General features: G+C 37.4%; 1 protein-coding gene across 1 annotated transcript; it reads right to left on the reverse strand.

Annotated features, from left to right (window-relative positions):
• Positions 1 to 695: 695 nt before the first annotated feature.
• Positions 696 to 12501, reverse strand: RRH (retinal pigment epithelium-derived rhodopsin homolog). Its single transcript, XM_042871568.1, has 7 exons — positions 12381 to 12501; positions 6833 to 7023; positions 6023 to 6122; positions 5171 to 5324; positions 4625 to 4793; positions 2116 to 2294; positions 696 to 1226 (listed from the first exon to the last, which is right to left on the reverse strand). Exons 1-7 carry the CDS (start codon positions 12484 to 12486, stop codon positions 1121 to 1123), a joined length of 1005 nt encoding a protein of 334 aa, XP_042727502.1. The 5' UTR covers positions 12487 to 12501; the 3' UTR covers positions 696 to 1120.
• Between the last annotated feature and the right edge of the window lie 2403 nt (positions 12502 to 14904).

Consider the following 14904-nt stretch of genomic DNA (forward strand, 5'->3'; position numbering starts at 1 on the left):
CCCACAATTCTGGGGGAACTTAAAAAAATTACATCACACATTCCACACAAATTAATAAAATTAACATTTAGCTTTCCCAGATGACTGCATCACTTAAAGCGGTACTCTGTCAGACCAACACTAGAGATCATAGGAGAAAAAAGAGCCCAAGCAACAGAGTAACTGTAGCTAAACAGTCACAGTGGCTGAGACATGTCTGAAGGATCACTAAGACTTCGGATTGGAAATCAAAAAAAAGATATTTATTTTCAAAATCTGAGAATCATCAAGAACGTGTACTACCATCCATCAATAGCTCTATCTGCAGCCACCCCCTCCAACACAAATAAATCCATTGCTGACACTGTCAAAATTCTTCTTCAAAAATTACACAATGGATGTCCATGAGATTGACTTAGAAATAATGAGAAATCATCTTTACTGCTTTATGAGCCACCTGAGAGTCAACCTTCAGGGAGCATTTTGTCCCACCATCAGGATTTGCTGTGCAGGGGCAAGCGCTAGAAATGTGCCATTACTAAAACAAAAGCTGTCCATCCCACAGACTGATTTGATTCTGTGAGCCAAAACTTCAAAAATACATGAAATATCATGAAAGTCTTTCAAAATCCTAAAAGCTGATAATAAACTATATGGGGTTTAGCTAGATATTCTGATAACCTTACCATATTCATGGAAGCAAAACAAACGTCAGTACAGACACATGATATTGAATACACACATACAGGGAAAATCCACTTTTCAACTTTTAATTGAAATTGAGAGAAAGTCATTTGCAAGAGGAATTAAAGGTGCTATATCTGTTACTGAACCTAAGCACTTCCTACTTCAGTCTCTTCCTGCCCTGATGTCACCTTGTCCAACCCCACAAGTCACATGGAACACTTCAATGGCCTTTTTTGCTTGTGCCAGAAATATCAATCCAATAGGCCTCATTCTTGAAAACTGAAGTTGCAGTGCTTGTTTTTGTTATTTCTTTTTCTCTTTAACCTAAAAAATACTTCAGCAATTAACAGGAAACAATTGACTGGAAGAGGCAGGTTGTTATTCCAAAAAATAAACTAACTGTAACCAGATTTAATTTGTTTCCACAAAATCTAAGCAGAAAAGTAAACCAGTTCTAGGATGTCAGTGCACTTTGAGAAACACTCATGGGCAAGGCAATGTTTATAGTTATTTCTTGTCTCGTCTGACATCGCACCATTGCCAGGATTGCTCTCCGAAACCTGCAAAGGACAAGAAAGTGGAAGCAGAAATATCACTAGCTGGAGAACCACATACAAACACAAACTGGGTAAGCTCTTTTAATTATTACAACTGCTTTCAACTTTAGTAAAAGTTGCTTAGTAAAAAAATTGCATGTCTGGAATTCAAAAGGACCTGAATCTCTTACATTTCCATGTACAGGAATAACTCAATCAAGTGTTTCTCCCACAACAAGAGTCTCAGCAGCATTTGGTAATTGAAGACTGGATGTGTAGCTACGACAAAAGCAAAGTTTGGAGAACGGGGTGAAAAAGTGATGGACTTTCACGGACTCAGCAGGATCAGGGCAGACAAGCCAGACAGAGATCACAGCCTCTTTGTAGCTTGGTAGTAAAGCAAGGAAGGATTCCTGTTTGCAAAATCCAATTCCCATTCAGAGGCAATGGGTTGGCTAGAGCATTTTATATGCTTCCTCAATATAGAAGAATAGGCTTAACTAACTTACCTTAGTGGAAAGTGTAACTCCCTCCTAATCAATCACAATATAGAACATCTCAACTAAGCAAGGAATTCTAAAGTTACACTTCACTAACACGATATGTAAGACATCTTGGCCACAGTCGCCAAAACTAGTCTGCTGCTGATGAACTTAAATTCCACAATAAGTCCCTCTGAGAAGTGACAAAAGACTTCTCAAAATGAACTTACACAATCTTCACTAATTTGCTTTCAAAAATCTGTATCAATTTAACACATTCTGATGTTGATCAGAGCAATTTCATTTAGATTTTGCTGCCCAAAACGTTATCTTTGGTAAACCCAGAACAGTTTACCCTCCAGTCTCCTCACAATTCAGTTTCTCCTAATCTACAGATGATCATTATGTAGACAGTATCGAAGAACACTTACTTTTTGTTTGCAATTACATAAATGCAGGGATTATAGAATGTGGAGGATTTTGCAAATAAAGGAGCTATGATGGCCATTGCAGGAGAAATTTTCTTCGGATCTCCAAAGGAAGACCATAAACACACAATGGAATAAGGAGACCATGCCACCAGAAACATTACAATCATCACAACAGACATCTGTAAAACAAGGGCAACACAAACATAACCTGAAGATTAACCTAACTCAAAGTACATACATCTGTGTGATAATAAGAGATATCCAGAACTAAATAATGACATGTAAATGAAAACATCTGATCATTCTCGATAACTTACAGCAAAATCTCATTTTCAGGATTTAATAATGCACCATACTGTTATTTTGTTACCATTTTCCTTTATGATTAGCACTAAGCCTTATTTTAAATTCAATCATCAAAAATTTAAATGGCCATAGAAGATTTCACAAATGAATTATGGCCACTACCTCAACTCTTAAAAAAAAAAAATGCACTGCATATCAGCAAGTCTTCTCCAAAACGCGCATTAGAGTATCTGTATTACTGTCTTTATTACCACACATATCTCCAACATCCACCAAACATAGCTATAGGAAAATAAAATGCAATATTTAAAAATGATCAGGTACTCAATATCATTTTATATCGTAGAAAGTTACCAGCTTTTGTATAAATCACATTATTTTAAGCATTTCCTAGCTACTTCCATTCTATGTCCATGTGTAAACAACTTGGAATCTACTTTCTAGCCCTGCTAGACAAAATATTATAAACTGATAAACTGGGTAAAATGCTCTGTGAGAACAACAGGCTTCCTTTCAAAAGAATCTTGAGATACACATCAAGAGAGAGTTCAGAATTTTTTTTTTTTTTTTTTTTTTTTTTTTTTTTTTTTTGTTATTCTGAAGAGAGTGGAAGGAATCCAGTGAAAACAGGTCACCTTGGGATGCTATTACAGACAATAAACATGAACAGAAAGAACAAGGAAATTCAGCATCTTGCAGATTAAATTCTTCCAGAAATTGATATTTCTCATTTACACCCAGGAGAAAACATTAAGCCACCAAACAGCAACAACTTGAGAGTAGTGGGAGGGCAGGAGCAGAATCAACTAGGACTGACTTTTCTGGCTTTTGTCTGGGATGCGAATCAGTAATAGAAATCAGAATGGAAGCTTCAAATTAATCAGGAAAAGCAAAACAAATCACCCCAAAACTGAATGAAACTGCTGGGCTCTTTGAATGCTCTTTCTGTAGTGTAAGGTTCTCTAGTGTTGTTCACCTATGCCCATATCCTGTCCTTCTGTTTCTCATTTTGGCTCTCACTGGAAATTATCAACAAATCTGTGAGGGCTGTTTCAGAGCACAACCAAGCAAGCTGCACCCTGTCCACAGAAGGTTTCTATTCAATACTAACACGATGTCTGTAAGAGAATAATTTCATAACAGTGATTCTTACATTAACAGAATACTTCTGTTTAGAAGTTGTCAATGCACAGAAAGCTTAAAAGATGCCAAACTGTGGAAAAATTAAAAAAAAAAAAAAAAAAATCAAGTAACCCATTTTAAAGGATTATGCTTAACCACAAGGCTTCATTTTTTATTTTTATTTTTTAAATACAACTCACAGTCAACTGTGAAATATGAAAAACATACAAACCTGAGTCTAAATCTATAACTGAATCTTCAGTTTAAAGCATTCTGAATTATTCAGAAACATAAAATGTTCATAATTAAGGGTTGGAGTTTTCAGCAATGAGAACATTCTCCAAGGAATGTTAAGCTTGCGTTGATAACTAATTCAAATATGCATTATTTTCAGTCTACTCCTAATTTCTGTATGTTTTCTTCTTGTGCCCAACCATAAACCATATCTTCATCCAAAATCAAAGGAGCCAGTGCACTTAAAGCTTTCTCAAGGACTTTTGTGTGTTAAAAGAATGTGAACTTTTCAAGCAGGATGCATCATTCTATGCCATAATTCACATTTCCTATTGTTTACCTAAGAAAGAGATAAGCTCAATAGACTAAAGAAAAAAGGAAAAAAAAATACAAGGGATCAGAAGAAGCAAACAGTTTGGGAGCTTGAAAATGCACTTTCATTTACAGTCCATGTGAGCAAAACAGAGCTAATGACTAATCCATTTCTGACCAGTTGCACTAGTGAACCTGGCAGAGCACCTAAAGACTCTGCGGACACAAAAAGTGTCTTAGACAATGCTCCTAGGCCACTGATGTGGTATGTTTCTATACAATGACAGAGGGCAGAAACAAGAACATAGTTCCCAGGCTTCAAAACAGCTGTTCGTCTGGAAAGAATAATGAATCTAGTGATGCTAGTCAAGTCTAGAGATTTCACTAAGGCTAAATTTCAGTTAATATTTAGTAAGAAAGAAGGAAAAAGGCAATGCAGGAAATAGACAAGCTTAAGTGGCTGTATTGTTCCTCCATTCTCAAAACTAATTCAAAAGAACATGCTTAAAATGAAACATACCCTCATTTACCATACCTTTGTTACATCTACTTGGTCAGACCAATCCATGCTGATGCTCTCCAGGCAGTTACTGCTGGTGTATTGTTTCATTGTCCGGGAAACATTGTAATAACAGTAAAACATGACTGTTAAGGGTACAACAAAATTAACAGCAATTACACTCATTGTGTAGGAAACAAAGGACCTGATAAGACAGAAAACAAAACACAGTAACTTACAAATATCCATCCATGAAGAGTTACTGAAGAATTTGACTGTGAAATTTGAAATAAAATTCTAGAGAATTAGAAAAAAAATCTTCAGTCTTTAGTTTTTATTAACATGTGCAGGGTTGTTTTTTTTTTTTTTTTAAATGAACAGTTTTCAAGCATTGCACATTTTCTACATTTTATCTAGACTTGCCCTAGAAAATATATATATATATATATATATATTTAAATAAACTATCTTTGTATGTTAGGCTTCATACTTCAAGAATTTATTGTCATTCTGTGGTAAATTAAATAATCTAAACCTTCAATAAGAGAACAAATTAAAAGAAAAGGTGAGGTGAAGTCTTACATATCATTTTTCCTCCAATTGACTGTGCAAGTTGCTCCAGTTGGATCTGGAGCATAGCCAGCCCAGCCTACGGTAGGCATGGACGCCCAAAAGACTGCATTGATCCATGCAGCCAGGATTAGAGCAGCATAGTTACGTGTAGTCATTCTTCTTCCTGTGACAAAACACGTATATTCACAAATTGTTGCCTTTTTTCTTGTTTCCAGTATTGAATTTTAATCACAAGTAGGTGAGAGCAAACCTACGTGGCATTAATAACGATCCTCTCAGAGAACTACACTCCCAAACACTGCAGCATACATGCTTCTTATCACTGAAATACATCTAAGCTTTCCAGACTTAAATTAATTCCATCATCCACTTCAACTCACAGCATACAGACAAGATCTGAGCCTGATGCAATGCCAAAAGGCCTACTATGCACATAGAAAGAAAGAAAGAACAAAGAGGAATTGACTGTTCCAGTACAGCTGTAATAAAGAAGAGTGAAAAATATTCAATACAGTGCTGACTCAATGCTGGAAGCAAATGCAGACTTGACAGAGGTCAAAACCTCTCACAGCTGAGGCATTCTGTACACTTCAATATATGGATGTGACCTTCTAACGACTGGAAACTGCCAGGAAAATACAACTTACAAAGCAAGTAGCAGCTTACCTCTAAAATTCTCATGTTCACAAGCAGTACCATCCACGCAAACTGTATTGCTCATCATGTACTGCAGTACCACATTCTATGCTTTAATTACACCTAGCTCTTTAATTAAGGGGTCATTCACAAGAAAACAATACAATTGGACACTTAGTTCATAAAAGCCTAACAGTGAAGGATGTTTGACAAAACAGACAGTACCTATATCAGGCCTGCAGATCGTCAGGTAACGGTCAACTGCAACAACAGTGAGCAAACCAATACTCGCCATCCCAAAAAATATATTTAAGGCAGCATAGATCTGAAATTATAAAAAACAGATAATGTGGCCTTTCTGAGAAATCTTTCAAACGCATGAGGAAAAATGTGCATTATTAATCTAAGGCAGTATGGTACCTTCTAATCAGTGTTTTCTTGTGTAAGCAAGGTGCTGCATGAACTGATTCAGTGCAGGCAATTTGTCAATGGTTCATTTAAAATAAACATTTCAAAAGCAATCTGCCAATTTGTACACCAGAATCCCTAAGGAAGACAGTCTAACACTACATATGCCAATAAGTAAAATTAAGATTCCGAGGCAAAGACTGGGAGGAGGTTTTCAAGTCATACTTTTAAAATACATTAAAGAGTCCCAAAGAACATTTGATTCATCATTAAAAGATTAGAACCATGTAAGGCTTTAGCAAATCTGAGGTTCTGAATCATCACTCTTCCCTCTGCTATGTATTTTTTCACTGATATGGTACACCGATTTTCTCCATTGGTCCCCATTTTTACTTGGTCTTGGGTCTGACAAGGCATGGTGATAGTACTTCTACACATGATGCAGTTGATAAACATAAGGTCACATTTGAATGAATTCTAACTTACGATTTAAAGTTTGGAAAAGGATTCAAAACAGAATCTATGTGCAGAAATTGAGGCCTTGAGCCAATATCAATTAGAGCTACTACTTACTGCTTATCTTGCATTTAGGTGCTCAAAATTTTTTCCCTGTCTAAATTGCAATACCTGGCAACCAGTATATCCAAACTTCCAGCTTCCGTGCAGGTCTGAAGCAGCAGACATGGGGTAGCCAATGCCACTAACACCAATGTCAGTGAAAGCCAGGTTGATAATAATTGCATTGGTTGCTGTCCGAAGCTCTTTATACTTCACAAAGATGCCTAACACAACAATGTTACTGAAAATGCTTATCACTCCTGTGGAAACAGAAAATAAAAACTGTACAAAAAGTTGTAGATGAGATAGTAATACCTATGCAAAAGAATACACAGTCTATTTTAATATTTAAGCCCTAAACAAGAATTATATTTCAATCAAGCATGATCTTGCAAATAGAAAACACCTGAAAAAGAAAAAACCCTTTTGTAATTAGATTCACCTTACTTGGATTCAGTAAAGGCCAAAAGTGGGGTGTTTCATCAAGCCTAGGACTTCCTGTACAGTGGCGATAGGCAGAGCAGACATCCAAAAGCATAGAGAATTGCAATTTAGATACTTCAGCCACAGAATACAAGGCTGTTTTCTATAGCCAAAAAGAGTGCAGGCTGATGCAAAAAAGCAGCGCTTTTACATTGATTCACTTAATGTAGTAGAAAGTCTCTACCACAACCCTAGTTCTTCATTTCTGAAAGGAAGTTTCCACTGTATATTTAAGTAATATTCCCAGGCAAAAGGATATAAAACATGAGCAACTAGGCATTGTCTTTGCTATCTCCATGCCAGCCAGTTACAAATCTCTACTTGCAAGGCCTGAATTCTCTGCAAGCATTATTTCTGGCTCACATTAGTGGCACGCTGGCCTCACAAAGGCTGTTTTCTTTATCTGACAAGCTCCAGTCAGTATCATAATCAAAGAAGTCCAGCTGTGTACTGATTTTGCTCCTACCTCTCAAATCAGAGTAATTGTGGTTCTTTTGGGGAGGGAATATCTCCTACCCTGTTTCTTTCCTCTGGCACAGGATTTTTGTCTGCTTTCTTTGCAGAAATAGGACTCCAGGGCTCAATCTCCCTGCGTCCCAGAAGCTTAAACACAGGCATCCCCAAATCCCCAACATGACAAGTGCTTTTACATTTAATTCTTCAGAAATATACAACAGAGGTGGCACCAAAGGTGTCCAGACTCTGCCCGAGGACTATGAGGCAACACCAGAAATGGTGAGTTGTAATAGAGAAAAAAATAGACTTATGACTAAAGCTAGCATGCACACTGTCCTGTCTTCATGTCCAATGACTTCAGAGTTTTCTTGGAGCTTCACAGTGCTCTCCAAGCGATGCAGGACACTGCTCCTTAAGACCCTCTGTATCAGCAACCTTTGTCCAACTGTATGTACTGGTACGTATATTAAAACCTCTATGTCCTCATTTTTCTTGCTCTTCCTTCCTCTGAGCCAAACCCTACTGCATGGCACTTACAATGAATTTCCATAGCAATCCCACAAAATAGGTTCTTTTTATTCTTCTGGTTTTATTCTCTTCAGACTCAGAAATACTCAGAGCAAACTACCATCATCTGGATTTCTACTATCCCACTATTAGTTACAGGCATAAGAGCTAATAAAGTTAAAATACCAGTGTATAGCCAATGAATATAAAGACGTTGTAATTATGAAATAAGCAAGAGAGTTTAGCAAAGCAGATTATAATAACAAAAAGAAAACAGATAGAAAGCTTACCCACATCCTGGGCTCACTGCAAAACTCCAGAGGAGGGATCTCCAGAAGAGATCCTTTCCCACTGGTGGTCAGCTCTTAAATGGGTCTAGGAGAGGTGCAGCCAGGCTCCACCCTTTCCGACAGCACAGGTGAATTGCCTTCACCTGTGCTCCCATGGCTGACTCATTGCTTGCCTCAGGTGATCAATCAGGCCATGATTCAGCAGTTCCCATACAACCAGTTTGCACCTCACCTGAGAAAGCATCACAGCCCTTTATCAGCAAAATGGAGAATTGCAACATTCAAGAAAACACAGCCATTATAAATTTAAAATATAATAAATAAAAAGTATAAACCAACCCTATAAGTGGTAACAGGAATTAGTAAGCTGCTTATGAATTCCCTTGTCTCATACAGTTGTTACAATACCACTGACCCAACTGCTAAACTTACGGACATCTGTACAATTTGAGCACCTTGGATTACAAGCACAGTGGAATGTTACGTTGGTAAAAGCTGAACAGTGCAATATCCATGGAAATGCCCTTTGGAATTTTTTATTTTTTTTTTTTTCCTGTTAAAACACTTCACCTATGAACCAGAACACTGTGATTTACATCATTACAGTACTGTATGGATAATTCTATAAAGAACTTCAGTGAATAGGTGTTGTGGTGAAAACAGAGCAAGAAAGTCTGAAATAATACATCGGGCTCTATACAGGATATTAACTTCACATCCTTAATACCATGGTCACAAGGCCCAGCAGATACAAACAAGTACAGATAATAAGGCTCAATGGAAACCAAGCAACAAGCAATCCAGCACAGTGAAATCCATCTTTTGCCCTCAGGAGTGAAATAAGGTCTGCAGAAAAGACTTCATTCTTAGTTATTTCTCTTTTCTATTCTCTTTTCAAAAGACCAAGCATGTCTTTCCTCAGGTAGGCATAGTACATAAGAATAACATTAAATGTGATGTTGGAAGTTACAACCATTCATCTATGACATTTCACACACTTCAGGAACAATGCTGTGATGCCTTGAGCCCCTAAAATAAACAAAAGCGGGAAGCTGGTGATCAGATATGAAGTGAGCAAAAAGAAGCAGCTTCCATGCCAGCCTACTCAGCCCCATTGGTAGGTAGTACACTGGAGAGGAAGACTGTCAGTCACAGGTTTCCAAAACCGTATAGGCTTCTTATGAGACATGCTTTAAAAGATTTCAGGTTGGACATAAGGAAAAATTTATCCTCTGAGAGGGTGGTCAGGTATGGAAACAGGCTGCCCAGGGAGGTGATGGAGTCATAGTCCCTGGAGGTGTTCAAGAAACATTTAGATGTTGTGTTGAGGGATGTGGCTTAGCAGGTGTAGTATTGGTTGGACTGGATGATCTTGGAGATCTTTTCCAACCTTGGTGATTCTATGATTTTACAGTTACCTAGAATGAAGTAAGAAATACAACAGAACTGTAAACTCCTACCTTCAGGGCAAAGGAAGGATCCTGCTAGACACATATTTAGTGCCCAAACTTAACAATAATAAAGAAAAAAAAAAAAAAAAAGAAGAAGAAAGAAAGCACTGAAAGTGCCAAGCCTATACTGATCAAAGATTTCAGAAGTACGAGAACAAATTAATAATAGAGACCAAAAAATGTTCTGGAGAGTAACATGCAAGAAAAAAGATGGATTAATCGTGAACAAAGAAGGAAAAAAATATATAGACTCAATAAACAGGTATTCTCAGAAAGAGAGAATTTATAAGTCAAACAGAAAAGTAAAGTTTCTCCAGGAACCAGTTAACCAGACCTCATTTCTTAGAGGGTAGATAATGTAGACTGGACCAAAGACTTCAGTAACCTCATATCATCAGCTAGGACAAACTCATCTGATTCAGAAAAAGCACATGGATGCTGCCAGTTGGTGTGTGAAATAGCTGAGAGTTCAACAATTATTCCCACATTTTTCACTACACCTTATGATTTTGACAATATGAGGATAAAAGGCTCTTATATCACATGGTCAAGAACAAAAACATTATTTTTCCTTTTCCCAGAGAAATAGCAAAAACTAAGGGTTGATGGAATGCAAACAAGCCCTAACAGAGAAAATCAGGACACACGAGTAGTGGCATCAAAAACAGTGAAGGAGAAGGTTAGGTCCATGCATTACATGGAATTTACTTTTCCAGTCAGCAATTTAAAATTACCCCAGAGCACTTCACCACTACAAGGTGAAGGACAACCATAAAGCTTCTTCCTGCAGTCTGAGTAGGGGACCACTGTCATCACTGAAATTAATGTTGAGCCGCTGTAGACTGCAATAGTTAATAATGGCTTCCTTCCTCAGAAAACAAAGCAATTATTTATGAAAGAAGAAAGCATTCAATCCTTCTAAAAAGGAACAGAATGTTGAACACTGTATCTGACCTTCATTGCATTTCCTAGATATCTGCTTATTAACATACACTAAATCTTCTTGATGTTGCTATTTGGTGCAGTAAACAACGATAGTTTGAACGATGCTATAGACCTTACTGTCAAAAACTTTACTAAGAAAGCAAAGTCCAACATACAGCTGACAGATTTTTACTGGACTCTCCCATTCTGAGAAGAAGCTGAATTGATTCTGGATAATACATGATAGCTTTGATTCTTAACATCAGTGCTCAAACCGTCTGAAAATACCAGCCAGTTACATACAGCATAAACCATCAATTAGAATATAACAAAGCATTGCACATATCAGCAGCACCTAGTAGATGAAGTTACTTGCAAACGACGTAGTGGTACTGCGGAGTTGATTTGGTCTTCCAGTACTTCACCGTCATCCAGCCCTACAGCTGCTCAACAGGCACACCTATCTATGTGTATTCTAACAATTTCAGTAAAAATCTGAAATTAACTATTGCCTTTGCACTCATGTTGATGCAAAATGTCCTCTATATCAGTGATTTGATATTCCCCACTTCAGACATACATGCTAAATAAAATGACTATTTCATATCTCTAAGTAAACATTTTGAAGTATTTGAAAAGCTAATAATAACATAGAAAATGTATGGTATAATCTAGGAATAACGTATTTATAAATTCATCTTATTTTCCACACCAAAAATATAGAAGGCATGTTTCTAAACACAGCAGGTTTCAGTATTTGGACAAGATGTTATTCCATTGCTACAGCAGTCAATGCTTCAGAAAAACATTTCTGCAACACTTACAGTTACAATAATGAGAAATTTAAAAAAGCAAACAAACAAACAAAAAAAAAAAAACAAAAAAAAACCCCACAACAAAACCTATATCATTCAAGTTAAGCCAAAGGCCATTGCAGTCACAGAAAACACATGTCAAGCCTTGCAGCATGCTTTTTCTAACACGGGTCATCAGTGAAAAATACATCTGCAAGTGGAGTCTGCTCTTCTCTGATAAATGACCAGCTCCTCCCTCCTCCTCGGTCACATTCCAACCCTTCCCCTTACATCCCCCTATCAGACACCCGCTCACATGCTCAGACTACACATATATTACTGTGAACATGTGGCCCAAAAGAAATCTCAAGATAGCTTCAAGCACATCACAGAAAAATGCAAGATGTGACAGCTATGCCCTATTTTTATCTCTTCTGCAAGCTGGCGGAAATTAATTCTTACTCTCTTCTATAATTACATATCAACAAAATGTATTTTTTAACACATAGCACTGCCTTCAAATATAGAGCAGAGAGCAGATGTAGGTTTCTGCACACTTCAGTCTGATTGTTGACTTGTCGGTAAACTCTGGAGAAAAGCCATTGGTCACTTGTAAGTCAGAATGAAACACATTGCTGTTACTATACAAAATAAGCATTCAATCTACAGTTCTGCTATAAAAAGTTATGCAACAGTTGATCAATGCCCATACCTGCTGTTATTAAGTAAGCTGCTACTATGTTGTGCTCAGTCTGTGTAAAGGCAGAATGAGCTTCAGCATCACTTTCTGAGGAGTTGGCTGAATTATTCCAATGCATTTTGGACACACAAGACTGTCGTCTATATCTTGCAGTAATTCATCTAGAGGACAAAACACTACCAAACCCCGTCAGAAAAATTCTTTCATTATCCAGCAGACTGAACAACTGAAAAAAAAAAAAAAAAAAAAAAGGCAGGGGAGGGTTGCCTCACCATCAGTGCTGACAGCTTCCAAGCATGATCTAATTGGACAGGGCGCAAAGAAGTTTATATCCCCAATCTATGCAGGAGAAAAGCTTGTTAACTGAAACAAAGAGCAACACAGAACCAAGAACATTTCCAACAGGATGTTCAAACTTTATTCTTACTGCTAAAGAGATTAACAGTCACATGCCCCAAAACTTTTTTTTACTTCAAATCTCTTGTGCAACGCCTGAGAAACCTCAGGAGAAAGTTGACTCTGGTTAGTTGGCCTTCAGCCTGGTTTGGAATTACTTCCTACCATCGCAGAGAACACAACCATAGCAAGAACACAAATGTCAGTTTCATTAAAATACCTTGACTGTATCCACCCCTTCAAACCTTTAAATACTTCCTTTTCCTCTGCAAGATTCTTACTTTAATTGAAACACTCAAACCAATGGCAGACACAACAACCTAATCCAGTATTTCCTGAAGTGAAGCTTGACATTTGGAAAATTGTCACATCTCTAAAATCTCCTGGTCTGCAGAAAATGGGTGTTGAACATGCCATAAAGTCTGAACACTCTCCTTCTCTCAGACTTACTCAGGTAGGCTTGGGCAAGTTTTCTTAAACAGAAAATTATTGAGCATTTTTCGAAGGTGATATAGCTTTTGTTTCTTCGGTTATGAGGTAGCAGCATGCTAGAGGGAGATCACAAAGGCCTTTTACAAAATACTGTGTAAATATGAGCTGCAACAAACCTTTGCCCAAAGAGTTTACATGCAGCATCAACACAATCAAAGGCCTTTACCACTGTTTCCCCTTCAAACAATTTGTACCCATACTACATATAAAAGCGATATAAAAATTCTACTTGCAGCTCACAGGCAGCTCAGACCATGTGTGCGAGCAGCAGGAAGGATTTACTGCCCCAAACAGCACTGAGGAACAAAGCCATCCCATAGGAAGGTCATATACCCGAAGAGCTACTCTCTTCTCTAACCCATTAAACACTCACAGAGCTTTCCCCATCCAATCTCAGCTTTTTAAAATAGACATCCTCTACTTTTCATCCATTTCAACCTATAGTTGAGCAAATTTTGGTATAAAACCTATGCAGTCATGACAATCAGTCATCACTGTTACAGATCACGTATCACAACACTACCAGCAAACATTTTACTAGCATAGAACTACACTCACCCTTAGCTTGCAGGGCACTTGTATCAATGAGGCATTTTCCCTGTCAGAAGAGGATTAGGCAGGAACAGGGTGGGAGGGATTTGAAAAGGAAAATTATCTGTTCAGTGATGAATCTACTTTCCTAGTATTTAATCATTCCATCTTGAAAGATAAAAGCATAATGATAATTTGATATCTTTACTTACTTCCCCTGAAACCTTGGCAATATTTTCATAAGCATTTCCAATCATGCATCTTGCATAGAAGTCAGAGCTTGCAATGCTTACTGCCTTGGTTAAGATTGCCACCCCACCAGCTCAGCTGCCCAGGGCCCCATTGCCAGTACCTCACTGCCCTCTGAGTAAAGAATTTCTTCCTAACACCTAAACTAAATCTTCCGTCTTATATTTAAAGTCATTCCCCCTTGTCCTTTCACTATTGGACCAAGAAAAAAGTTGCTCCCCCTCTTGCTTTTAAGCTCCCTACAAGTTCAGGAAGGCTGCAATGAGGTCTCCCCAGAGCCTTTTCCTCTGCAATCTAAACACCCCCAGCTCCTACAACTTAAGTAATCCAGGCACATCTCCAAAAAAAGAAAAGCTTTTTTCTTCTCCCCTAGAAAACTGCAGTTTATAAAACAAAGTCAAAATATAAAGCAATTAATTCACTATTAAGATATAACAAATGCCCTTGAATTATGGAGTTTTTCCTTTTGACTTGGCTCTGATCAGTACAAAAATAGTGTAGTTTATATTTGAGTCAATCCTTCAATTTGTAGGTGTCTATACAGATATGGGGCAACACAAGATTTATTACCTGGTTTAGCAAGTTGTAAATGTTATATTTATACGTAAAATATTTAAAAAAATATTTCAATCCACACATGGTAGAAGTAGAAATACTGCTTGCTTTTTTTTAAAAAAAAATCCTCCCACATTCATTAAAGTGCATCAACACTAGAGGGCTGTATAGGGCAGTACTTCCCTTTAATCTTAACTCCACAAACATTTAAATGGTTCAAAACCAAAGGCAGACAAATTAATAAATTATTAATTTCTCACACACCCAGTCTCTAGATTTAAACTGTTATTTTAAAAAGTTTGATTCTGTAGAG

The sequence above is a fragment of the Lagopus leucura genome, unplaced genomic scaffold, assembly GCF_019238085.1.
Source record: "Lagopus leucura isolate 7727_CA_CO unplaced genomic scaffold, USGS_WTPT01 Super-Scaffold_100004, whole genome shotgun sequence".
In the NCBI taxonomy this organism is placed as follows: domain Eukaryota; kingdom Metazoa; phylum Chordata; class Aves; order Galliformes; family Phasianidae; genus Lagopus; species Lagopus leucura.